Source organism: Kwoniella shandongensis, chromosome 3 (assembly GCF_008629635.2).
Source record: "Kwoniella shandongensis chromosome 3, complete sequence".
Classification (NCBI taxonomy): domain Eukaryota; kingdom Fungi; phylum Basidiomycota; class Tremellomycetes; order Tremellales; family Cryptococcaceae; genus Kwoniella; species Kwoniella shandongensis.
Genome location: NC_089289.1, coordinates 219,333 through 244,992, shown reverse-complemented (window position 1 = coordinate 244,992; position 25,660 = coordinate 219,333). Strand labels below are relative to the sequence as shown.

General features: G+C 49.2%; 8 protein-coding genes across 8 annotated transcripts; 5 read left to right on the top strand and 3 right to left on the bottom strand.

Moving 5' to 3' along the window:
- Positions 1–1,413: 1,413 nt before the first annotated feature.
- Positions 1,414–3,268, top strand: CI109_101456 (isocitrate lyase; the record flags this gene model as incomplete). The annotated part of the gene is made up of 5 exons (XM_032006291.1): positions 1,414–1,678; positions 1,833–1,891; positions 1,967–2,325; positions 2,390–2,937; positions 3,015–3,268. 5 exons carry the CDS (start codon positions 1,414–1,416, stop codon positions 3,266–3,268), a joined length of 1,485 nt encoding a protein of 494 aa, XP_031859504.1.
- Positions 3,269–3,410: 142 nt separating this feature from the next.
- CI109_101455 (uncharacterized protein) lies at positions 3,411–5,312 on the bottom strand (the record flags this gene model as incomplete). Its single annotated transcript, XM_032006290.1, has 8 exons — positions 3,411–3,418; positions 3,480–3,649; positions 3,725–3,840; positions 3,927–4,335; positions 4,392–4,781; positions 4,869–4,998; positions 5,068–5,126; positions 5,179–5,312. The coding sequence occupies 8 exons, from the start codon at positions 5,310–5,312 to the stop codon at positions 3,411–3,413; spliced, it is 1,416 nt and encodes a 471-aa protein (XP_031859503.1).
- Positions 5,313–7,659: 2,347 nt separating this feature from the next.
- CI109_101454 (uncharacterized protein) lies at positions 7,660–9,560 on the top strand (the record flags this gene model as incomplete). The annotated part of the gene is made up of 10 exons (XM_032006289.1): positions 7,660–7,766; positions 7,901–8,109; positions 8,170–8,219; positions 8,295–8,368; positions 8,431–8,503; positions 8,592–8,731; positions 8,830–8,928; positions 9,008–9,113; positions 9,196–9,267; positions 9,339–9,560. 10 exons carry the CDS (start codon positions 7,660–7,662, stop codon positions 9,558–9,560), a joined length of 1,152 nt encoding a protein of 383 aa, XP_031859502.1.
- A 330-nt stretch (positions 9,561–9,890) lies between these two features.
- CI109_101453 (uncharacterized protein) lies at positions 9,891–12,431 on the top strand (the record flags this gene model as incomplete). The annotated part of the gene is made up of 8 exons (XM_032006288.1): positions 9,891–10,163; positions 10,238–10,313; positions 10,404–10,746; positions 10,827–11,309; positions 11,382–11,630; positions 11,700–11,927; positions 12,006–12,154; positions 12,277–12,431. The coding sequence occupies 8 exons, from the start codon at positions 9,891–9,893 to the stop codon at positions 12,429–12,431; spliced, it is 1,956 nt and encodes a 651-aa protein (XP_031859501.1).
- Positions 12,432–12,941: 510 nt separating this feature from the next.
- On the bottom strand, positions 12,942–17,058 carry CI109_101452 (uncharacterized protein; the record flags this gene model as incomplete). Its single annotated transcript, XM_032006287.1, has 16 exons — positions 12,942–13,247; positions 13,314–13,835; positions 13,925–14,595; positions 14,652–14,776; positions 14,831–15,441; positions 15,495–15,524; positions 15,578–15,628; positions 15,688–15,908; positions 15,977–16,068; positions 16,124–16,136; positions 16,194–16,232; positions 16,299–16,627; positions 16,691–16,713; positions 16,773–16,789; positions 16,856–16,954; positions 17,022–17,058. The coding sequence occupies 16 exons, from the start codon at positions 17,056–17,058 to the stop codon at positions 12,942–12,944; spliced, it is 3,186 nt and encodes a 1,061-aa protein (XP_031859500.1).
- A 459-nt stretch (positions 17,059–17,517) lies between these two features.
- Positions 17,518–20,903, top strand: CI109_101451 (uncharacterized protein; the record flags this gene model as incomplete). Its single annotated transcript, XM_032006286.1, has 16 exons — positions 17,518–17,758; positions 17,825–18,008; positions 18,092–18,195; positions 18,260–18,410; positions 18,467–18,612; positions 18,675–18,882; positions 18,937–18,998; positions 19,052–19,110; positions 19,171–19,330; positions 19,386–19,610; positions 19,670–19,818; positions 19,884–20,058; positions 20,128–20,422; positions 20,495–20,567; positions 20,633–20,698; positions 20,763–20,903. The coding sequence occupies 16 exons, from the start codon at positions 17,518–17,520 to the stop codon at positions 20,901–20,903; spliced, it is 2,439 nt and encodes an 812-aa protein (XP_031859499.1).
- A 203-nt stretch (positions 20,904–21,106) lies between these two features.
- On the bottom strand, positions 21,107–22,735 carry CI109_101450 (deoxyhypusine hydroxylase; the record flags this gene model as incomplete). Its single annotated transcript, XM_032006285.1, has 6 exons — positions 21,107–21,235; positions 21,335–21,475; positions 21,562–21,709; positions 21,839–22,039; positions 22,178–22,475; positions 22,585–22,735. The coding sequence occupies 6 exons, from the start codon at positions 22,733–22,735 to the stop codon at positions 21,107–21,109; spliced, it is 1,068 nt and encodes a 355-aa protein (XP_031859498.1).
- Positions 22,736–23,098: 363 nt separating this feature from the next.
- Positions 23,099–25,584, top strand: CI109_101449 (uncharacterized protein; the record flags this gene model as incomplete). The annotated part of the gene is made up of 6 exons (XM_065966978.1): positions 23,099–23,867; positions 23,931–24,310; positions 24,373–24,487; positions 24,551–24,810; positions 24,878–25,387; positions 25,456–25,584. 6 exons carry the CDS (start codon positions 23,099–23,101, stop codon positions 25,582–25,584), a joined length of 2,163 nt encoding a protein of 720 aa, XP_065823050.1.
- Positions 25,585–25,660: the final 76 nt, after the last annotated feature.

Genomic DNA, 25,660 nt, shown 5'->3' with positions numbered 1-25,660 from the left:
TCCATGAATGATTGTTTTGTGTAAAGGACAAGGACAAGGTAAAAACAAGGGTGGGATGCAGCAACCCACTGCATAATAGGAGGGAACTTTGACTGTATTCTGGTAGATCAGTAGTCACAACGGCTTGTAAGCAGGTACAATTTCAACATAGTATGGCCATGATAACCCACATTGCGGAAGAAGCCATACAAGTTGAGGGAAGTTCAGAGGCAGATTGGTGATGAACCAAGGTACAGCTGAGATGGAGTCAGTGACAGGGCAATGCTGGTGGACGTCTGAGTCGGTCAACAAGTGGTTGTTAGTAACATCCTGTGTCAGGGGTGTTACACCGACCAGCCAATGACCGAGGTTCGACCCAAACAGTAGTGTAGATATGAAGTTCACATATGTCAAGGACTTAAGGGTATAACATATATGCAGCTAAGTCGAGACTGATCGGGTGACTGCTAAGATCGTGGCTACAGTGGCTAAGTTCATACACTACGGTGAAGACTAAAATCAAGAATCACTGAGGATCCGTTCTGTTGACTACGGTTATTCCTACATCTATATCCCTTTGTGATTCTCGTTTGGTCTCAGTTATGTTCATGTTCCCGGTTGCCAATCGCTAAAAGGCCATATTCTGGACTCACATGTATTGGTAAAGATCTAAGATTCATGGTACATCGATGTGACAGTTCTAAGTTCGTATAAACGCGTCGAGGTTTTATGAATTACGACGAGTTTTGTGGCATGTTTGCGATGTCTTCGTGATTATCGGTATACGGTTGTTACACATTCACTCCATAGTTTGCTGCTGTACTTGGACCTGCTGGATTCTTCCCTACTGGAAAGATTGTTGTGGCAAGACTCTCCATCAGGATTGCTGTCATGAATCTTCCAATAGTGAGATCTCCTGCCAAGAGAGTTTGTGAGGTGTGAAAGCCATGGAGACATTGTAAGAGGTAGTATATGCTGTTGAGAGTGTGTGTTGCAAGTGTAGAGCTGGTAGAGATAGGACGTTCACACTGCATATGGCAGACGGAGATGATGTATGATCCCTGTGCAAATCAATGCTTCAATTTGTTGGGCAGAAAAGATTGTCGCATGAGGATAAACCCAAAGTGAACAGTAGATGCACAGTGCGGATCTCAAATGCAATAAGGTAAGGTTAATCAGCGAGGGGATGTGGAATTAGACATAAAGACCGGCCCAGGCACGTACGTGCCACCGTACCGACCGTTTATTCCAAGTGGCCGACATTGTCCGAGATAGCGAGATGCGAGGGCAAACGTCACTCACTCCACTATTATCATGAGCTAAAGACGAGTGCAGTGCGTCCTACATGCCTTTCAGTCTTTCAGTTATCCATCCTTGAGGGCGACCAGTCACACAAATATCAACCACATCAACCACAAAATTCGATCAACCACCATGTCATCGTCAACCGAAGAATGGCTGTCCCCTTCTTCTATCCAAGAATGGTGGACAACCCCTTCCCAATCATCGCTCAATCGACCTTATTCAGCAGATACCGTCGCTTCATTACGCGATGCGTTTCCCGAGAATCATCATTCGAATGTCATGGCGCTCAAGCTGAGAGAGGTGTTTGAACGGGCCCAGAAGGAAGGAAGAGTGAATTTGGGATTGGGGGTGGTGGACGCAAGAAGCTTGGAGTTGTTCAAGGAGGCAGGGTTAAGTGAGTGAGCTCGACTCTTCTCACTGGGGTTCGTCGACAGCCCCGCCGGCGCTAGTGTGCCGTAGGGAAAGGGGCTTCTTTTCACTGAGGGGAAGCCGGTCTTTCGAGGGTTGCGGTTCTCTTTGATCAATTGTTGATCCATGCCATCTCGCAGAGACCGCCTACGTGTCCGCACAGAGCTATTCTACTTCCTCAGACTCAGGTTCAGATATCGTAAGCATAACTTCGCGTACGTTCCTATCATAGTACCTCGCTAACCCGTTCACTACTGCTCTGTCGTATACTTAGACCGAACACACGTCCTACACAATTCCCAAACGCGTTCAATCCCTCTATCGATCCCAACTACACCACTCCCGAACCGCCCGTCTCGTAGCCGGTCAAGACCAATCCAACTACGCATCGCCGGATATCATACCCCTCATAGCAGATGCCGGGTCAGGTGCCGAATCAGGCTTAGGCCACGACCATATCGCAATTATGAAGCTTGTCAAGCTCTTCGTCCAGAGCGGCGTGGCAGGCATCCATATTGATGATTCGTTAGTTGGGTCTCGGGAAACGGATGGAGAAGAGGTGAAAGTGATTGTGCCGATGAACGAGTTTTTGAGGAGGTTGACGAGTGTGAAGCTACAATTGGACGTCATGGGGTGAGTCAGCGAGCGGTAGCGACCACCTATAGAATTGACTCGATACTTATGGCTCGGATCGCAGGTCTGAGATCGTTTCTATTGCTAGGACAGACGCAGCTACCGCCACACACATCACATCGACTATCGACGCCCGCGATCGACCATTCATCCTCAGTGCGACTCGACCGTTATCACACGACTATGTTCACTGCGAAGGCCGATCAGGACAAGATGAATGGAAACGCGAAGCTCACTTACTTTCGCTCGACGAGGCATTCAAACTCCACACAACCACCTCTTCTATCACTGGGGTATACGAGCGATATCTCGTTGAGACGAGAGGGATGAACACCTCCGAAGCATTTAGAGTCGCAGAGAATTTGTCCCCTGGCTTCTACTGGAATTCCGAATCGCCCCGTACGGTAGAAGGATATTATCCCTACAGAGGAGGAGTAGACGCCGCAATCAGTCGATCGGTCAACGTCGCGCCCGTAGCAGATGTAGTTTGGGCTTGTTCACATTCGTACGATGAGACGGAGGCGGAGAAGTTTGCTTTAGAAGTGCAGGGGAAGTGGCCTGGGAAATGGATGGCGTATGATATCAACCTCGTTGGGAAAGCGGCCGATGAAGGTGAGTGCAGCAATGCTTCGTTTTGCTATACAAGCTTTCGTGATAGTGGTGTTGATTTGACCTATAAAACCACATAGACAACACCATCAAGGCTATCCCCGCCAAGCTTGCCTCTTTAGGCTACATCTGGCAACTTCTCCCTCTGACAAACCCTGTATCTCTGAAACTCATCAACCACGACCCCTTGACCACTTATCTGAACCATATCGTTCGACCCGCTGGAAAGAACGTACATCACGATGGGACATCGTCAGAATGGTGGTGGAAGGTGATGGGCAAGTTGGCAGATACTTCGGCGGACGCTATCGGTGAAAAGTTGAACAAGCAGTAGATGATTATATTTTCATAGACAGTATACATACATAGATGAATACCTATAAGAGCAAGACTAGATTTGACAACAGGAAGGATACTATACACTTATAGATGTACTTTTGGTGGCTTGGAAATTAGATGTTTTGCCTTTCTTCGAATTAGATCACTACACATTGAATCGATCTGTCAGTATTCGTCTACATTATGCTTCGACTCGCCCCACTCACCTATCCGATCACCTCGTTTCGTCTCGATAAACTCGACCCCTAATCGACCTTGCTTCTCCAGCTCCCACAGCTCCGACATGATGATTTCTCTTGCTGTCCGACCACTAGGGTGAGGCGTGAGATTATCCTTGATATGGGTGATGTAGACCTTGAGACCTTCTAGAGGACGTCTGTAATGGCGAGAAATGGGTCCCAATTAGCGAACGCGTTCATCGCCCATGATGGAACTCGACGCTGTGACTCACCTCTCTGTAGGTGATACTATCGTCGCCAGAGTCTGCATCTCGTGCCATAACGATGGCGGAGATAGATGTCCATACATCAATCCAGCGGGACGGGACGACTCGTACGAACATTCGATCTATACGTTCGTCAGTTTATGCACTCGTTATCCCATGGACAAGATTCAGGCATCAAGCGTCTATCGTATGCTAATGCTGTACTCACAAAGATCCCGGCAAGTTTCCCTTCTTTCCATGATTTGGCTGCTTGTGTCCATATCGTCCTATTCATCTCCCCAGCCAGGTCTTTCCTCATTGCATCCACCTCTTCTTCCCCCGGTTTTCTGAACGAACTTTCCAAATCACCAAAGAACAAAAGTTGTCGACCGGTGTCCTTGTCTTCCGTTCGGTTAGCCAACCCGTTACCGTTGCCATTACCGTTAGCGTTGGTGGAAATGGTAGGACTCGGATTCCGTTCCGGTCGTTTTGGCGCTTCGCCGCTCGGTCGACATTGGATGAACATTGCGGACGAGTCGTAGTGCCCCCTTGATGTAAGGCCGTGTACTAGTGGGTAAGTGGATACGGAGAAGGGGAGTTCGGGGTGCAACGGTTGGTAGTTCGTATGAGGGCGAAGCCTATGGGAACAAAATTGTGAGCAGGACGCGGATATACAGACGATGGTGCTACGTACGGAGCAAAAGACAGACAAGCAGAATGACGAGCTTCTCTCGGGAACTCCCAGTGAGAAGGGTCTTCCACACTCCCTTCCTCGTCATCATCTCCGTTGACTTTCCCTTTCCGTCTTCTCTTCCTCGCCCCTTCCTTGGGGTCTTGGTCAACTTTCTCAGGTGCCCAAACCGCGATCTCGGGCCATATTTGACCTCCATACGCCAATGCTAGTTTCTCAAGCGTTGAGCGGGTTCCGAATATCGGTGGACACGGTCGTGATGGGACAGCAGGGTGGTCGGAAGACGTGGGAAGGGGAGGTTGAGGGTGTACGGTAGCTCGGGTCGGGATGGAGCCGGATAACATGATGAGTGATTGGACATGGTCGAGGTGTGCATGGGTGATGAGGTAGCATCTGCAGTCAACACGAAAACATCAGCATATCCTCCTGGGTCATACTACTATCACTGCTGGTGTCATCAAAAAAGGCAAGAACACTGACGTGAGGAAGGAAAACACATAGGCCGCTTGAAAGATTGGACTGTTATATCCCGGCGGGAAGGTAATATCTGGAAACAATGTCGTTGGCGGTATCGTTGTGAGAAGCGAAGTGAGTGCGCCCAGACCGGATCCTTTAGAAGATGGAAGGTAGTGAGTCACTCGACATCGTGACTAACTAAGAACGTAGACGGGTGACTCACCTCCTTCCAAAGCTAATAACCCATCTTCCCAACTCTTCTGTGCGGGTTTCACCAAGTAGCTGCGGGAGTATTAGTACTGGTCATCCCTCTGTTGAGTGCGGCTGAACTCACCCTGAGCAATCCGTTTCTAGTGGTCCACCACCGCTACCAAGCACTATGATTTCGAAAGCTGGTTTGGGATTATGATCCACCTTCTTTCCCTTATCCTTCTTCAGCTGCGGTCGTCCTTCCACCGATACCGCCATTGATTTAAGGTCTGTGCGTTTTGAGGACGACGCCCTCGTCGTCCTTGACGTCGTTGCTGTCGGCATCACAGTAATGTTGTGTGGAGGAATGGAGTCGGGTGAGAGATCGAATTATGACACAAGGCGGGGAAGAGGGTAAGAGTATACGGAATGAAAGGGGTCGGTGTCGCGCGTGAGATGAGTAATGGGTGATAGTAATCCGTCGTTTTGAATCAGTTTGTCGTGGATGTCGATCACTATTGTGATGATGATGAACCCAATTTATGTTTGTTTTGGTCTGTTTATTCCCCGAGCTGGCCTTTGTGTCAAACCTCTATATACTTGTTTGTGATTGATGATGTTGTCTGAATGTGGTTGAATGGGTGGATGGATGGATGGATGGATGCGGTGGAGTGTCATGAGGGTGAGGCTCTTCTCGTCAACTTTCCGGTAAACTAAGTTTAAAGCCAAAAAGCGCAGTAACTGACTTTTGTATGGTGCTTGTTCCCATCCGATATAATAAGGCACCACTACATTCAATTAACCTTGATTCCGGATTCTCCTTGTCTCCCTCTTGTTCTTGTTGTGATATGTGCAATGAGATCCATGCTCTTTGTGCTCCGTTCATGGGACATGACAACGTACAGCGGGACATGCATATGGAACCTTGTCTGGGCCCTCATGGTGACTAGACAGGTTCCAAGGAATCGCCCAATCCCTTTTACTTAGCTATATGGCCAGTCCCGCGGGTGGGAAAGATAAAAGGGCAACCGCGCCTCCCATCCTCCTCCCCGGTCCAGATCCACCAGGATTGACTTGCCGCGGAGACTTTATACATCAAGCGATTAATCATGGGTCTAGCCCCCTTATACCCCATCGGGTCGTTCCATTGTCCCTTGCGCTTGCTCAGTTGCGATGATCTAGCGAGGTTTGGTAGCGAGCCTTCGGACTGACATCTTACGCTCTCCGTTTGCGAGATTGCTTGTGGATCTTGTATAAGAACAATCCTACACCTCGCTTGACGAGATACGATGAAGCGAAAAGATACTCAAGCGAGGAAACTGTACATCTCCAATGGAAATACGATACCTCGGGTGTACCCCGAAAAGGGAGATTCCTAGAGCTGACTTACTTGGAGGGACGCGCTCCGAAGCTAGACGAGGCAAGACGAGGCATGTGAGTCGTGACCGTGATCATATAGTGAATGCAGTAAAGCCACGTTATAATCTGTGATAACGACCTGACATACGACGAAGTTGAAGCTCGTAGCCCAATCATTTCATAGACGCCAGCGCCAATTGTTGGCTAGAATGTGATATGGAGACGATCAAAGTCAAAGGTGAATTGATACACCGTAAATCAGTCGCCAGCGTGGCAAACGCCTCGAATGCCAGACAACGGCGACTGGGGTCTGGATCATACATACCGTTGCACGTTGTACAATGTACGGTTGCACGTCACTTTGAGGCTGAGGCTCGATACTCCGTACTGTCCGGCGAAACATCTCGCTGAACAGTGATTACATTACTGTACTTGTCATTGACTGTGCGTTGATTGACGGTCGGACAGCCGGTTTGGATGGAATAATAGGGAAACAGGAAATGGTATTCAGGGTCATTCCTCCGCGATCCCTGAAACTGATCGGCACAGTGACACACTAGTTGATCCGGTTCCGGAAATTACATCGACGTCAACAACGTCCATCTCATCCATCTATGCAGACGATCCTGTCAGGACACAGGTCACAAACCTCTTTTGGTTTGTACCCTTTTCTCAACCATCACGCGGGAGAAGATGGTGCGAGACAATTATGGACTCGATCATGTACTCAAAGTGACGTCTGTGGTATCAAGGGTAACCTGAAGGAATTATTTCTGCTCCTTAGTATGTCCAGTCTATATCCCCTTCTTCTCCGTCACCAATCAACTTTCTTGCCTGAACAAGCTCGTCAGGCACCTGTGCATGCCCTTTGTCGCTTTACGAGAAGTCGGACAAGTACCATAATAGTTCGCCATGCGGATAAGCAGGATCAGGATTTTTCAATGAACGACATCGAAGTGAGTAATCATGACCATCAACACGTTTATCCGTTCGGTATTTGATACGAACTAGACATTAATTAACTAGCTTATTCATCGTTTGACCTGCAGTCCTTCCAATTGATCTCAAAAGCAACAAATCTTTGTCCTGCGAATCGGTATATAGGTGAAGATAGCTCTCGACAGCTCGTACGCAGAAGAGAAAAAGTCCGAGACGCCGCTCTCAATCGCCAATTGAACGTCCGAACTTGATCTGAACCCTTCTTCATCGGATTCTTACCAATCCAACGAAAGGTCTTCTTCGCTCTGCGACACGTCACTCACATCAGATGGCCGGGATGTTGTCCTTGACGGACTATCAGGAGGAGCTGAATGCGGTCGCCGAGTTCGGGATCAAGCAGAACATAGGATTGTATCTTGGTCCCATCATATTAGGGTGAGCAATCTTTTGCCTCCTCCCGGATCCAAATATCTCATCGCCACGTTGGGAGACCCGAAGGTACTCATCCCTCCGTGGGAGGGGGGAGGACTCTAGCCTCACACCGCTGACCATCACTTCCGATCCGTTAGCTTCGCATTCGACTGTGTCCTTCTCGGCGTCATGTTCAACCAACTCATCCAACACTTCCTCCTCACACCTTCCGATCGACGGTTCAACCGTATAATTCTCGTCTTGTCGGTGTTGCTGGCATATGGATCGACGGTATTGAACCTTCTCATGATGTTTGATTGGTTCGCATACGGTTTCGGAGAGTGGTATAGGTTGTTCGGTCTTAGGTGTGAGTATCGTGGGGATGTTTGAAGCTGAAGAAGTTACAGCTGATAACCTAATGGGATAGATCTGAAATGGGTGCCCTTGGTCGACGTTGGGACCGTCACAACGATACAGGTGAGTGTTCAAGCCAGCCGTACAACAACAGCTGGGCCCGGGCCCGTTGACAGACCACTAATGATTTTCTCATAGATCTTCTACCTGGAAAGAGCATACCAATTACACAATAAATCCAAATGGGTCATCTTCACTGTCTTACCATTCATGTGAGTGGAAGCGAGTCAGGAGCTCGCTGCTTCTCATGTTGACTGACGGCTTCGTCATTCAGTCTTGCGGGGATAGGTGGAGCTGTTGGATGTACGATCAAAGCTTGTTTGATCCCTGACAGCTATTACATAGTCGTACGTTCACTTCGGTGCTCCTTCCCTGCACTCGTCGTTTTCTCTCGTTTCTGGCTTATGCTGATTTGTTTTTGACCGAAACCAATAGGATCTCAAACCATTCTTCTACACCTGGCTCTGTTCGACAGTCGTCGCTGGTATCGCCCTGACTGGCATGATTGCATACAAATTGATCAAATCTCGTACCGGATGGTCTGACACGGATTATCTGATCGGGAGACTAGTACGGTCAGTATTCACAACCCCACTCTCTCTTCGAAACCCCATCCGAGCACAGTATCAGCGCTGACTTGATGACGGTTTCCGGTTGGTTTTTGCTTCTGTAGGTTATCGGTCGAATCACAGCTGTTCCCGACGTTGATCGCTATCGCATTCATGTTGAGTTATGGTATCAAACCCGTTGCTGGGCTCAACCTCTTTTTCGAGTGAGTAATCACGCCTTCACAAGTATCATGGGCGTCGCCTGGCAATGACAACGCTAATGTGCTTGTTGAACTGCTGCAGGATGTTCCATCCGAAAGTTTACGTCGTGGCGTTCCTCGCTGTTCTAAATGCTAGGAAAGCTCTGAGAGAAGGCTTGAATCCCGAACCGGTGATAATGTTCAAAAAGGTGAGTCGCTCATCCACCAAATGTACCTGCTGCTCGTGTCGTGTTTGACGAAGCTGACTGTCTGGTCGTTATCACTCTGCAGGACACCTGCAAATTCGATGCCAAGATACCTGATTTGGCCATGGTCGACGAACCACAGATGACATACATCACCGTAAGTGTTAACAACACCAATCCTTGGGTTTCTTCCCGCCCATAAGCTGACGATCGATTACGCCTCGATAGGAACATAACTCGGTCGTACCCAATCTCGTTGTTGATCTCCAAAGACACTCAGGGGAATACGATCTACCACCAAGAACAGGGGAGACGGTCCTTTCTGAGGATATGTTGAGAATACGAACTGGTGTTTCAGAGCGGAGCGATCCGTTCGAAGCTCTGGCGGTTGTGGGAGGAAGCGAGGTGGACTTGCAACAGATATTGAGACGGGGTCCTATAAGCGTTTGACCGAGACAACGAGATTCGGTATGTATGAATATGGACATTTGGGCTTCTAGAGAATGAGATGTAGATGTAGCAACATAGCTTCTATGCAAGTATAAATGACGTGATGGATAACTCTGTCTTTATGCTGACCCAACGTCACCACGCCACCAGTTTTAGATGTAAAAGTTCCCCACGGGGTTTACAGCAAGCAACTCGCTTTGGTGCGGTCAAAGTTGGAACAAAAGAACATCATTCATCATTCAATACTGTTGATCGTAGTTACTCCTAACTTTGCTAAAAGGTAGATACATATACGTTTACGATCACCGGAGTCTCCTCCGCTATTGCGTGATGTTCAAAAAACCGCTCGCTCATCAGAGCAATGCGACGCCCCTCCGTTCTTCGGCAAGAAGACAACTCCTCTCTTCGATATTGACACAGTATCCGGCGCTGTCCCCGACAAAACCGACTTCAACTTCAGTCTCGGACTCTGGTGATGCTACGGCGACGACGAGTAATGACGGCAATGGTGATGGAAGTATGAGTGAGAAGGAGCTGGGAAAGTTGGTTCTGCCTGAAGGTGTGCGCACGGCGGGGTTCGAGACCAGTGTCGGTGTAGAAGGGGTGAGTGGAAAGCAAACCCTTTCAGTTGGAAAGTGTAGGAGGCTAGCAGCTGATGTTGTACGACACGACTCAAGACTTTCTGGTTGAGTCCTGATGGTGATCCGTTATGGATGACATTCGGTCGAAATTCCAAAGAATATATACCGACCTGTGAGTATCATACATCCATCCTTCTGCCTATCATTCAACAAAGTCATCTGATTCATAGTAATTCCCGCTGATATTCACCTTGTGCTACAGTATACCTCCTCTCACTTCCTCTACCTCACCCACCACTCCCTATTATCCAACTCCATCATCCTCTTCCTCCCCCGCTACTCACCGGCGCACCACTATTCATCCCTGCAGTGCGCAATCTTTCCAAATCGCACTTACTCCCCGACCTAGCGCAAAACGATCTTGTAGCCTTCGTCGCTTCCACCTCGGGCAGAGCGGAGGAGATATCGTATGTCGGGGTGGGGCGGGTGGTTGCTGATGGAGGGATGAAGGGCGCGCTGGAGAGAAGGGTTAAGAATCTGACACAGCGGGGAGGAGAGAGGGAAGAAGGGAAGTTCTGTGATATTTTGTGTATAGTGGAAGACCAGTGAGTGTTCGCATCGTTCTTCCCTGACCTGCTGTTTTGTATATCTTGACTAAGCTGATATTCGTTGCGTTCGGTGTTAGTCTTTGGGAACTTGGATCAAAGCCCGTCTTAGCTACTTTCCCTCTTCCCCTTCCTGCTAAAGCACTTGCTCCCCCACCTCGTTCAGACTCGCCAACTCCAGCACAAGCAGACGCAAGCTCTTCTCGCTCTTCATCGTCATCACCTCCCCCCATTGGGAACCTCACCATCGCCGACCCCGACTCCACTTCAGCCTCTGAATCAAGTTCCGCTCCTTTGTCCCCATCAGAGATATCGACTCTCCTCTCCATCTCCCTTCTTCAAGCCTTACGGTCCCTCCAACCGACCTCTTTCCCAATGCCCGCTTCTCTACTCTATTCAGCTCACGTACTACCAAATCGACCGTGGTATATCCCAAAGGAGAAGCGAGAAGAAGTGGTCATTGCCAAATCGGAATGGAAGAAGTTGACAAAGTGGATGAAGGAAGTGGGGAAAGAAGGGTTATTGAAAGTGAAAGAGACGAAGGGGGAAGTCGTAGTTCAAAGGTAAGCTAGGTAGTCTCTTACACTACTAGATCGATGAGCCGTAGCTGATAAAAGCAATTGGTGTTTGGGTAGCTTTGATGCTCAGCATCCCTCGTTGCAGAGTCATGTAGACTTCAAGACGGTCGCAGAGGACGAAGCGAAGGCTGCAAAGAAGGCAGCACGGGAAGCTGCTCTCACAAATAACGATCCAACTGCTCCTAGTGGATCATCTGGCGTATCTGCGGCCGGCGGTGCGAATGGAAAGGGGAAAGAGATTGTTGTTGAAGAATTGTGGAAAGCTTCAGGAGGAGCTATCACTTTCTGGGAAGCATGTGGTGTCGAGTGAGTGGGCCACAACACACGGAAAGGTTTTCTGTACTGAGCTGATATACGATGTTACATTTCCTTTAGTCGTTCTGCGTTGTATCAACCTTCCGAACTGAAGACGATACTCGACAAGTATATAACCTCCCATTCCTTACTTCAGGGAGATCATCGGACGGTCTTATTGGACGACGAGCTGGGTCGAGCGGTGGGCGTTAAGAAACCGCAACCTGGAGAGAAGATGAATAGAGAAGAGATCTTGAAGAAGTTGAAAGCGAGTGTAAATTGGGTAGTCTCAGTCGGTGGCGTAGTAAAGTGAGTCTTTCTTTCCTCAGTCGATCAACTTGGTCCTGGACGGACTTGGCAGCTGAATGCCTATGTCTGCACTTATAGGAAGGGACCTTTACAACCTATTACGATGACTGTCAAGACTCGACAAGGTCGAAAGACCGTTACGCACGTCACGGGCCTCGAGACGTTCAGTGTGGACGTGGACAGTTTTGCAGACGAGATGCGAAAGCTGTGTGCGGGAAGTGCTTCTAGTGAGTCGTCATGCTACCAATCGATCATCATATGTCCACCGCATACACCCAATCGCGGATAAGCGGGAAATGAGGGCAAAAGTGGAATACAGAAAGCTAATTAGATCTCATTATACTCGTAGTACAACCGTTACAAGGCGCTTCGCCCAAACTTGGTTTACAAGAAGTGATGATACAAGGGAATCAAATCAAGTTGGTCACCGAAGCTCTATTACGAAGAGGGATACCGAAGAGATGGATCAAAGAAGGTGAAGATTCGAAGAAGGGCAAAAAGTAGCGCAACGTAGCATAGCAATGCGGAATATAAAAACATGTCATATGCGAATGACGATGCATCGTACGGTGCAAGGCAAATACTCGCAGAGCAGGACGATAAGTTTCCTGTCGATGTCGATGCGAACAAAAAGTTAAGCAGAGCGTTTGCTCGACCTTATCAAGCATGCGAAAAAGCAAAGCAGAATCTACCCCGCAGACTGAGACGCAAAAAGCATGATCCCGGGCGGGATCGAACCGCCGACCTCCTGTGAAGCGCAATCATATCATAAGACATTGATTGTTAGACAGGTATGGTGACCAACTCCATCACGTGACCGATTTGATATATTTCAACGGTTTGTTGGACGTTCATATACTTATCATTTTTCAGCGGCACACAAGGGGGATCTAACCAGTGCCGTTTGATGTACCTTGGAACCCATATTTCTAGGTTAAGAATGTGCATATCTACAATACAGATTGTTTGAACACACATGTGGTATCAACAGTGCCTACAAGCTTCAAGCATTTCTTACTCGTGCTTCTTACCGAAACTAAATAATCGATTTAACACCTTCTTTCCTCCCTTCTTGTCTCTCTTTCCACTATCCGTCCCGTCCGTCGTATCACCATCATCCAACCAATTCCTACCTTTGGTTTCACCAGACTCTCGTTTCTTCTCCTCATTCGCCAATTTCAACATCTCAGTAGCTTTGTTCCTCTCGCTACTGTTTGTGAAGAAAGCTGCTAAGCCTACCCAGATCGAGAGTCCGTGTAGAGGCGTAGAATGGACCGAGTCGAGTCGGTCTGCCATCAAAGCAAGTTTACGAGCTTCCGCCTGATGTGATTCTATGTTAGCCACAATCGTAATTCAATATGGGAAGATCCCAGATCGCGCACTTACAAAGTCTCTTCGGGACACGATCGCACCTGGAGGTGGGGCTTCACCGTTCAATGCCCATGTCCAACTCCAACTTTGATCCAGAATATCGTTCCTTTCTTCGCCCTCTCCTTCCTCTTCCCCATTCGTATCGACATCATCCTCAAACTCGTCGCTCTCCTCCTCGTGCTGTGTGGTAGCGCTTTTGCCTTTTCCCCTTACAAGCTTCTCTTTCCCCTTGTTCTTGGCTTGAACTGACCCTCTCCCCTCATGTATTTTGGTCTCCCACAATTTTCCTAGATGTCTCCCTTCACCTCTCGCTTCTCTCAAATTCATCTCCCTCTTCTTTTCTACTCTTTCCCTAACACGACGATATTTCTTGTCCCACAACGCTTGACCGTTCAGATATCGCATAGCTGGGCCTTCTTTGATAAACCCGATTTCGTCCGCTGGCATCTTAAATGCGCTGAGCTCGGTCACGGGCTCAAGAGGTCGAATGACACCAGTCGTTGACACCCGCTCACGAATCATGTGATCGTTGAAGGGCTACATAGACGTTAAGATTTTCTGTCAGCTTTCCACTTCTTCTCTACTCCTCGTTTTACAGATCATATCCGAAATACGGGTATACTCACATTTGGTCCTCGGTATACACCTGGCCATCCAGCTTCACCCTTCTTCGCCCTTGAGTCGTCCACGCCGTCAATTTCTTCGTCGAATCTCGGTCCTGCATCATCTCCACTAGGTTGTGTACTGCCCGCCTTCTCCCCTCGATTTTCAAAGGACAAGGACTCCAGTCCGTTATTCGGCGTAGATGAGCCAGAAGGTGTCGACCCAGATGATACGGTTGATCGATCCCGGTTTAGATCTGGCTTCGTGGCGGATGCTTCTAGCCTGGTGTGATGCGAGGGTTCGGACGACACCGGACTCTCCACTATAGGCACTGGCTCGCCCAAATTCACAACGTCAAGTTCTGGTTTCTGAGACGTACGAGTGGACGATTGCGGCGTCATTGCGGCTGGTTCACTAGTCAAAGTGATCTCCAAGCTTTTCTTGGTTGGCGACGACGAGCCTCCAATAATAGGTGTCGTGGGAAGTGACTTCTTGTCTGTGTTGAAGCCATTGTTCTCGATGGTGTCCCCAATGGTGTCCCCAATGGAAGCACCCGCCGTAGGATAGCGCGACCTGCTGATATAAAGCGATCCTGGTGCTGAAGGCGTGACGTACCGAGCGAAGGATGAAATTGCTCTGAATACACCACGCGACGGCTTGGTCATTGAGAACAGCGGAAGAACGTGACATACTCCTGAAGAGCTCGGACATCAGTCTTCGAGCCTTACTAGTACATCAAGTTTCACCTACCGTCGTACACTTGAAGATGGACATCCGTTGGTCCATGTTTCTTCTCGATACCTTGTAGAGAAGGGAGCATGGCTTTGACGTCTTCTCGAATCGGATAGTCATTAGGATGAGCCGCCTTGTGGGCTCTGTATCGGTTGTTAAGCTAATACGACGACGCTGTGAAAATTGACACCACTTACAGGTAAATGATCTCATCTCTCAACACCTCAGCATCCCCGCACTCAATGTACAGCGGTGGTAAGCCACCCATGTATCCCAAGACTGGGGAAACAAAAGGATGACACAGTTGGGCGTTCGTCGCATAGATCTGTATCTGTGTATCGACCTCGACTTGCTTGCCTTTGACGTCCAAATAAAGAGGAGTGGTACACTGGGCCAGGGTAGTTGGTCTCGTCTCGTTTTCGCTTCGCTGAGCCAGGTTTTGGAAAATCATGGCAGGATTGGCTCTACATGGCTTTGACGTTGGCTCCCCGTGAGGCTCCGGGTGCTTCGCTTCCCCTTTATCAGCCAAGGGGTGAAGATCGGACTCGCTCTGGTCATCGCTTTGCTTCAGTCCGCCGCCAGGGGCAGAAGTTTTGAGCTTGTCTGGGATATGACTCGGGGCACCAACGGTCGGTACGTGTGAATCGACGTGCTGCAGATCGGCCGAATACCGATGCTCATCTTCAGGGTCAGAGTGCCCGTGACCGTGCTGGAGTCTGGAGACCGCTTCTCGCACTCGCGAGCGAAGTCGAGATTGTACTTGCTCCGTCAGTACTGGTGGAGGTGGTGGCCAGAGAGATGAGGGTTTCTGCGTATGACGTCAGCAACTTGCTCAACTATTGCTGGACATAGGTTACTAACATGTATAAAACTATACGGAGGAATGATGTCCTAAAACATGCTTGGGGTCAGCGAAAGAATGCGATGGCTTGACATCGACGTACCGTCGCTGTGTTTTCCAGTATGCTTGGAAAACTATGGGTGAGATCAGACCACTGCGAAAGCGGACGTCACCAATTAGTCTGGAAATTAAGCTAAGAGAGCAGTGGCTCACCGGACTGATGAGGACCGCCCCCGCGGGAAGCTCAAGACCTTCTGTATCTCTTAAGATCTGGAGCAACGCTAAGACTAGCCCTCCACCAGCAGAGTCTCCCGCAATGATAATGCTTTTCGGATCGACTGGACGATGTTCGGCGCCAGGTGGAGGATTCGTGAGGTAGATATAGGCAGCCAGACAGTCGTGGATAGCACAGGGGAACGGGTACTGCGGGGCTTCTGCGGGCGGGCGGTACGACTCGTTAGCATGGTAGCTAGTTGAGAGGAGAAGCGTGCAGGACACGTACTTCGATAGTTGACTGCGAAACATCGTCCATGCATCTTTCGCGCGTAACGCCAGATTGTGTATCGGTGGGAATTGATGGATCCCCAGTAGTAGCTACGTGGATTGTCAAATTAAAGACGGAGACCATGATATGCAGAGAGCAACTTACGCGCCGCCGTGTACTGTTGAGAAGTGGATTGTATCAGCTTGGGGAGACAGGGCGAGAGAAATCCACGTACTGTATAGCATACATCTTAACCTATCCATCTCGGGTCGGACTGTCATTACCAACGTTAGTCACTAAGGCTTTCAAATATAAGTCATTTGATGCAGTTTCGACTCACATCCATCATCCTCGTCTGCTGTATGATCATTTCCCGTCTTAGCCCCCTTCGCTCTTTGTTCCCTCTCTCTCTTCTCCACCTCCACGACCTCCTTCCAATCCTTCTTCATTACAATCCACTCGCCCTCTACACCCTGACCGGCTCGTACTTGCCACCACTTGGTCCCACCTGCTATCTTGTAAGCCATCTCTTCGCCACCGAACGCCTTGATGAGGAACTCTGCAGCAGCGTTGAGTGAGTAGGCGGGGATCAGGACGTGATATAAGGCAACCCAAGGCGGTGAAGGGGTGCGAACTTGTCCGAACCGCTGAAGGGCAGCAACGGGATGTCTATTTGAAGTTGGGCTTGTCAGAGGCAGGACAACGTGGTAGATCGAGAGGAAGTGATCTTACTTCGTCGCTATTTCGAGGAACGTCTGGTTGCAATCGCACATTAGCGCACAAAGCTGCATAGCAAGTTTGAATATCAACTTACCTTCACGATTGTGAAGGCTAAGAAGGAGATAATGCCCAATCAGTTCTCATTGTTTATTTAATTATGTACGCAGAAACACTCACCCTCATCATACATTAGGTCGTCCTTCGCCTTGTTCTTATCAGGACCTGACTTTGGTCCTAAGAAATGCTTGATGAGCGTCTCTAGCACGATGGGTCCAGCTACGAAACACAGCGTATCCATCAGCTATCTATTCCTCATTACAGCTCGTTAAACTGTTATACTCACCTGCCGCTAGGGCCTGGGGTGTCAGGAGGTCCGGCATGTTGACCGAGTTGAGGGCCGTGCGGCGTCTTTGCACAGGCGGTGGTGTTGTAAACAAGCGGGTTGACGGCCTCTGGGAGAGATCAAGACGACAGTGCTTGTGGTACACTTCCACAGATCACCTTCTCTCAGACCTCGCTAGTGATTCGATACAAATAGAGATGCTATTGTTGTGTTTGTAACCAGAAAATGTATGCGTTGTCGATAACAATAAATACGGTGTATCATCCCAAAATGACCATTGCCAAGGGAGAGGTCGACGTGGGTCCCCACGTAACAACAACAAACCATAATTTGATTCCGTCCCTCTTGAACCACGTGACTCCGACGTAACGACGATGACGGGCTGAGTTCCGAGCCAACGTCGAACGCTGACGACCGTTGATTGTTGGATCAATCACTGAATTGATATATTTCTCTCTTCATTGTCCTCTCCACCTCGTAAGCGAAAACACACAAAATGTCATCGTCTCCACCCCCGTATCAGCTCGCATTCACTCTACATGGACACGCTTCCGACGTCCGTAATATCTGCGCTCCCTCACCTCAGATCCCATTACTGCTCTCAGCTTCGAGAGATGGGTCCGCTATCGTCTGGGGTCCATCGAGCAAGTCTAGAGAATGGGATGTCAAACTCAGAGTAGAAGGTCCGGAGAAGAGATATGTCAGTTGTGTAGGTATGGTACGATCGGATGGCGAAGGTGAGTGATCGTCATCGGTCCTTGCTCAATGATGCCAACTGATTTCGATCGTGTCTTGTCATACAGCGTTCCTCCTAGTTGGATCAGCGTCGGGTATCTTGGCAACATACATGCTTCCTTCACCAACTGCTCCGCCACCATCAGACGGTTTCTTACAAGAACCTTTTCACACTCTTATCGAACATCGTCAGAATCTGTGTTGCTTGGATACGAGTAAAGGTGGACTGATAGCTACCGGGAGTTGGGACAAGTGAGTGTAACCTGCCCGTCCCTTCCCAAAGAACCACTGAGGAAGAATGCAATGTCGACTAGGCTGATATTGCCCCGGGTTAGGACCGTCATTATCTGGAAAGATTTCAAAAAGGTCTTCCAGATCGAAGGCCACGAGCAAGCAATCTGGGCTGTCAAGTTTGTTGGCGAAGACAGATTACTCACAGGTGAGTCCGCTTCCTTTTCCCTCCCTCTGACAGCCGCAGGAACGAAGCTGATTGGTTCTTCTAGCATCTGCGGACAAGAAGATCATCCTTCATTCTTTGGACGTGGCAAGTGGACGATCCACGCCCATGCAAGAATATACTGGTCATACGGAACCGGTTCGAGGACTGAGCTTGCGGCCTGACGGAAAGGGATTCTGGTCCTGTGCAAATGATGGGTGAGTACTCCCTCTAGCAGATACTGGTATGGTAGTCTGACTTGATTTTGGCGTAGACTCGTCAACATCTACTCGTTCGACAAACCAGCTCCTACTCAATCACTCTCTGGTCATACATCCTTCGTCTACTCCATCGCTGCATTGCCCGATGGAAGCGGCGCTATCAGTACTGGTGAAGATGGCACTCTACGAGTGTGGTCTGGTAAGTTCATCAATGACAAATCCTAGTATCAGCATCAAGGCGCTAATAGACCCATCGTTCAGATACCGAACTTGTCCAAACCATTCCCCACATTTCCAACTCCCTCTGGTCGTGCGCTTACGTGCCGTCGCTGGATGGGAACGGCTCATATATCGCATCTTCTTCGTCCGATTCTACGATACGATTCTTTACGCGAACTGAAGATCTGAAAGCCTCGGCGTCCGAGAGGGAAGATTGGGACAAGGAAGTCAGTACCAGACAGCTAGATAAGTAAGTCTTAAACGGTCCGTCGTGGGGCGAATGGCCACTGACAACTGGATTCAGGAGTCAGGTCGGAGATGTGAAGCAGTCAGACTTACCAGGAATTGAAGCCCTAGGTCGGGAAGGTGAGCTAGATTCTAAGTACGTGGAGTGTATAGACAGTTAACGCGCGATTCAGGCAAGAAGGACGGACAGGTTCTGATGATCAAGAACAATGGCGTAGTAGAGGCGTACCAAGTGAGCTGAGTCGTGTTGTTCATTCTACATACCGTAAAGCTTATCTGCATACCCTCACAGTGGTCGCAACCCACATCGACATGGCAGCAGATCGGTCAAGTTGTCGACGCTATTGGGTCGGGTCGAAAGCAGCTGTATGAGGGGCAGGAGTACGACTACGTCTTTGATGTTGATGTCTCAGAGGGAATGCCACCACTCAAGCTTCCTTACAATGTCTCAGGTTAGTCTTAGCGATTGTATACCCCTCGTGTGATCTAGCTGATTCAAACGTGTAGAGAATCCATGGATGGCCGCCCAACGGTTCCTTAACAAACACGAACTACCGCAGACCTATTGTGAACAAGTGGTCGAATTCATCCACAAGAACTCGGGCGGTGCGACTCTCGGTCAAGGACCTGATACATCCACTTTCGTGGATCCTTATACAGGTGGCTCAAGATACACAGGCGCGAGTAGCAGTAGCTCAGGTCCCAGCTATGGCGGAGGTGATCCATTCACTGGTGAGCTCACTATGGTTTTTGAACATGAGGAACAAGCAGCTGACAGCGTTCGCGATCAGGCGGATCGGCTTACTCGAGTAGTCCAGCACCCAAACCCAAGCCAAAGGGGGTCTTACCGGTCAAGACATACCTTTCTTTCAAGCAGATAAATGTCACTGCTGCAAAATCCAAGATCACTCAACTCAACGAGGAGATCAAAGCATCATCCGTGCGTCGATAAGGTTTTCTGCGTCTGCAGAGCGATAGTTAAGCTGATGATATAACTGAACTTAGCCTGATCTTGCGTTCACGACGGACGAGGAGAAGAACCTGGTAGAGATATACGCTTTACTTTCGCTTCCCGCCGTCGCACAGCCAAATGCCGACGCACGAGATGGAAAGGAGAAGTTTGATCCGAAAGTCCTGCTGGGACTCATCAACAGATGGCCTGAGGACAAACGCTTCCCTTGTGAGTACTCAGCACTATTATCCCTCTATTCAGTTGTGCGGCCCTGGCTAAGGCTGTACAAATCCCCAGTGATCGATCTCGCTCGATGTCTAGCTGCCATCTCTCCTCTCTTCGGCTCGACAACGTCCGCTCCTGGCGCCTTTGCCGAAAGTTGCTCGCTTAGCCAACCGTGGCAATCGTCAAAACCGAGAGAGACTAATACTCTCCTCGCACTGAGAGGACTGGCAAACCTGTTCGTCACTGCTACGGGAAGAGCGACGATGGGCGGAAAGGAGGTGGTGGAGTCTACTTTGTCGGCCTTGAAGGGATTAGAGTGGGCAGCGCTTGGAGCGAGGAAGGTCGTCATTGCCACGGTCGCGCTGAAGTGAGTCCGAGAACCTCTCTCTCGTTGGAAGTGGTAGCGGCAAAAGGACAAGCTGACGTGATTCTCGTCCAGTTACTCCATTCTTGCGATTCAGGGAGGTTTCCCAATCTCGCAAGGAAAGACGTTATCTGAACTAATAATACATGTGAGATCTCACGCATATTCACAAGCCTTGACACGGGGACTGATGAGGGACGGATGACGTTACAGATGCTCGACAATGAGAAAGAAGATGCAGAAGTCATTTACCGAACTGCTGTAGCGCTTGGTAACTTGGTGAGTAACTTACTTGTTCTGCAGAGGTTAGAATGGTTGCTAATGGAACACCCATTCTTGATAGCTCCTTGTCCCTTCCATAGCTGGAGGTTTACAAGTTGGCGAGATTGCACGCGGCAAGAAGACAATCACGGAATTCGCCAAGAAGAAGGGTGAAAAGCGGTTGATAGATCTCGCGGAGGAGATTGAGGGGCTGGGTTTGTGAGGCGTGTGATCAGGTCGGGAATAGATATACGAAGCATGAGTAGAGAAAGAGAGATTTGTATGCATCGCATCGTTGTGCGTATAACATGGGATATCAAAAGGGGAATACATGCTGGGTATACAACAATTCTATAAGCAGGCTTCACCAAAGGCGGTATGCAATCCCGCGAGACGAGGATGAGGCGAAGATATCGGATTGAATGTTTATGCCTTGATACCAGCAGCGATGGCGGCGGCGGCTGATCTTTCCATACCGGTAGTATTGGCTTTGCCCGACTCTGCGGAGGTAGTCAACGAATCAAGAGGGTTGAACTGATCCGTCGAGTTCTCGTACTACCGAAACCGGGAAAACATAATATCAGCAATCGGACAAGAACAAACACTAACACAGAGGTAAAAAGCATAGGGAGAACCGGGAAAGACGAGACTCACCTCCCACATATCGATAGCGACTTGACACGATTCTCGAACCACGATCGGAGCAGATTCTTTGACAGCCCATTCTCGCAAGACGGCAAGAACACCACCTTCGGGAAGTCGTTGGTCGATCGGAAGAGTGGTTTGATCATCTCCCTACGAAAGCATAGGCCATAATCAGCAACAGCATCCAATCCGATCAAGTTAAGATGTGGATAATGCAAGGAAGGTGTATTACTCACCTCAACACCGTCAGAAGCGATACCGCCCAACGCTTCAGCAGCTTCGTGTCGGACCATATCGTCCTCTACGGGATCACGTAGTCGGGACAACAAAGAAGGGATAGAGTAAGGCGAAGAGAGTTGACCGAAGATGTAAGCGATCTCGTGTCTGGGTAGATGAGGTAAATGTCATCAGCATTGGTCAGTCGAACGCAGACAACATCGTAGTAGAGCCGGAACTGTATTGTTCGATGTATACAGGGCCTGGGACGATTCTAGATGATCTCGAATAGCTCACCTGAACAAAGCGCTTCCGTCGCCGAAACCTTCAGCCAAAGACTCTACAGCCTCCTTTGAACCAGCTCCGAAATCTCGTAGGGCAAACATCGCCCGATATCGCTCAAAGAGGGGTAAAGAAGGGTTGAGCATCTCTTTGCGGAGAGTGGGGATCTCGGAAGAAGGGGCGGAAGGTGCGGGGTCGATGGTTGGGAAGTCGGGGCTATAGAAAGAAAACGTAAATGTGGTCAGCGTAGTTAGCGGTGTGGTCTCTTTCATCTCTGCCCTCCAGGGTCCCCTCGGAATTCGGGAAGTTGAAGGGGTTTTCTCATTTGAGTCTGTCGAATGAACTTCCACTTACTTTTGCTTCCTCGCCTTTCCTTCCTCAGAGTTGTCAAAGACAATCTTGCCCACTGCAATCTCACACGTCTCTCTAACTTCCCTACTCGGATCATCCAAATACCTCTTCAACACCTCCAACCCTTCTTCGGCACTCAGCGCACCGAGCGCTTCGGCAGCTTCGTGACGGACCATAGAACAGTGTTCGCCAGTTGGGTTGATCAGGACTTTGGATAGGACGGGGAGAGCTCGGAGGTTTCCCAGTTGACCGAGGACGTAGGCGAGTTCATGTTTCAACAAAGGGGAGGGGTCGGCGAGACCTGCACGCGTGAAAGGCAGTACGTGAGCATATGTTTTCTCATAACGCCACACTTTTACAATGCTGCACGAGCACGAGTGGTGGATATTTGTGAGAAAAGCCCGACTCACCCTCTGAAACGATATCAACGACCTCATCACCTCCTACAGCTTTGAGCATGAACAGAGCTCTGAACCTCTCGTGCAAGGGCGTCGAGCCAGAAGTGTTGAGCAAAGTAGCCCTAAGAGCTGATAATTGTTCCGGAGTGACCTGGACTGACATCGTGGAGCGTTTCTTGAATATGGATTGTTCTTGTGACTCTGTTGTTGTTGTTACGAAGAGGAAGTTGACGATGCACGATGACCACCACTTTGCTTTCAATTTTGAAAAATCCCCTAAGGGCACTTGGCAGGATTCACGTGGCAGAAGCGATCTTTTCGGCCGGAGACCCCACATTATTCGCCACTCACCAACAGTGTGGAGTACATGCTTACACTTACACTTCATGATCCAATTGCCGAAAATTCATTCCCTTCGAACTATAGGTAAGTTATACAACTCTTGCAAACCACTTATTCATCCTCCTTCTTGCCTTTACTTAACGAGGTTATGCCCTTCCCCCGATCCGTACCCCCACTCTCCAAGATGACTCAGACTTCTCTCCCCATCCACCGACTACCTCTTCCTTCGACGACTTTACAAACTAAACTCGCCCAACTACCCTTGAGCGACCAACCTTCTTCTCAAAGACGATCGACGACTTTCAAACCTTCTTCAGAAGGTGTATGGGCTCGACTTAACCCGTTATGGGCGCCATGGCCAATCAGATTGACGAAGGAGGAAGCGTTGGAATTAGGAGTCGATGTTGATAAAGGTCAACAGGTCAATGTGGAAGATGTCTTGAGGAGATGGGATCCGGTAGATGTTCAAAATGACGAAGCGGAGAATGGACTCAAAGTGATGAGTTCGGGACATCGACTGAAGTTCGAACCTATCCTTCTCGGTATCTCGCCCTCTGCGTTGAAAGACTCGTTACCGCATCTCGATGTCGGCGATGCTGTCAAACTATGTAATGACGACATCGAATCCTCTCCAGCTGGAGTAGAGACGAAAGAAGGTCAAGCTCGAGAAAGCTTTATCGATATCTTATCAGGTCGAAAAGTAATCGCTTCGTCTGGAGAAGACTCGAAGACACCTTACGGTCCTTGGTCAACGCGATATTGCGGACATCAATTTGGTGTTTGGGCTGGTCAGTTAGGCGATGGCAGAGCGATCTCAGTATTAGAAACGCAAAGTGAAGAAGGAGGAAGACAGGAGATTCAGTTGAAGGGCGCGGGGCGAACACCTTTCTCAAGAACGGCAGATGGACTTGCTGTTTTGAGAAGTGGTGTGAGAGAGTTCCTGGGTTGTGAAGGTGAGTCAATCAGATTGGAAAGACAGCATTCAGCTAGTACGATGCTAATCGTTCTTTCGTTAGCCGTTGCCGCTTTGGATATCCCCACTACTCGATCTCTCGCTCTTCTCACCACGCCCTTCCCCAACCTCCCCGTGACTCGTGAGAACGGACCGGAACCTTCTTCTCTTCTCTGTCGATTGTCGCCCTCCTTCATTCGTATTGGTCACTTTGAAGCCCTCAATCCTGGTAAAGACGCAAGAAATATGCGTCAATTCTATATGGGTGGGAGGGGATGGCTAGATGATCAGTCAGAAGGCGAGAACGAAGAGGGTAATTTGGAAGGGTTGAGAAGTCTAGCAGAGTGGGTCAAGGTGGATATTATGGGAATGAAGGATGCGAGTTTTAAGGAATGGGTAGAAGAAGTCATCAGAAAGAATGCTGAGATGGTGGCCAAGTGGCAAGTGAGTTTCGACTCTCATACTTGTACATGTTTTGAGATGCTGACCGCCTATATCGATCTCAGGTCTATGGGTACATGAACGGAGTTATAAATACAGACAACGTTACCTTGATCGGAGCAACTATCGATTATGGACCTTACGCATTCATGGACGTCTACGACGAAAACCACATTTGCAGTGAGTCGCTATCTCTACTGTGACATCGTGTACCTGTACCGACATCTGATTTTTTTCTTGTAGACCACTCTGATCCTTCCGGGCTCTATTCGTACCGAAACCAACCTTCTCGTATCCTCTTCGCGCTCGACAAGCTCGTTGCAGCACTTGCTCCTGTGATTGGCTACGATGCGATCCACTCCTTGGTCCCTGTCGGTTACAGCGAAGGCGCAAGCAAGGACGATATCAAGAGCTGGGAGGAGAAGTCGAAGGAGGTTATGCAAGGCTGGGAAGGGAGATTCAGGGATATCGAGAAGGATGAGGAGAAGAAGGGGTGGTTGAGGGTGAGTACACTCTCACGCAAGATAATGTTACGGTCGCGGCACGAAGCTAATTGTTTGTACTCATTAGCGATTCGGCTTGCAGACATTCCAAAATTCTGACAATCGAGATATCATATACGACTACATGTCCCTCTTACACGCGCATTCACTAGACTTCCACTCCTCATTCCGCCAACTATCATCCTTCAAGCCCTCGCGCTCTTCCGACTCGGAGTACCTGTCGTCCTTCACTAGCGACCTGATCAAATCTACGACAACGTCGTTGCCGAGTGACGCGGCCGAAGCGGCAGAACGTGCCTTCTCTTCATGGCTCAAGGTTTACGCAGCTCGTGTCATGCAAGATGGGGAACAAGCTGCGTGGACCAAGGCTGGCGGCGAAGAAGGGAGATTGAGAGAGATGAAAGCTATTAATCCTCGATTCGTTTTGCGACAATGGATATTGGAAGAAGTCATCGAAAAGATGGAGAAGAGCCTGACGGAGGCATATACGAGTGTAGAGGCGAAAGATGAAGTGGATGAGAAGAAAGTAGAGAATGGAATAAAGGATGCAAGGAGGGAATTGGTAAAGATCTTAGATGCGAGTTTTGTGGTGACGCATTTGACCTGTGATCTCTTTTGCATTGAGCTGACTGTTCGTCCACGCAGATGTCAACACGACCGTTCGAACCGTGGGGCGAATGTGAGAGTTCTTCCGAAAACATAGAAGAAGAGGCGAGATTGTGTGGATTGGGCAAAAAGGAAATGCTAGGATTCCAATGTAGTTGTTCCAGCTAGAGTCCCGGTGAAAGAAGCCCTCAGGAAAAGGGGAAGCGGACGTGACGGACTTGGAGAAGGTAATGACATCTCTTTG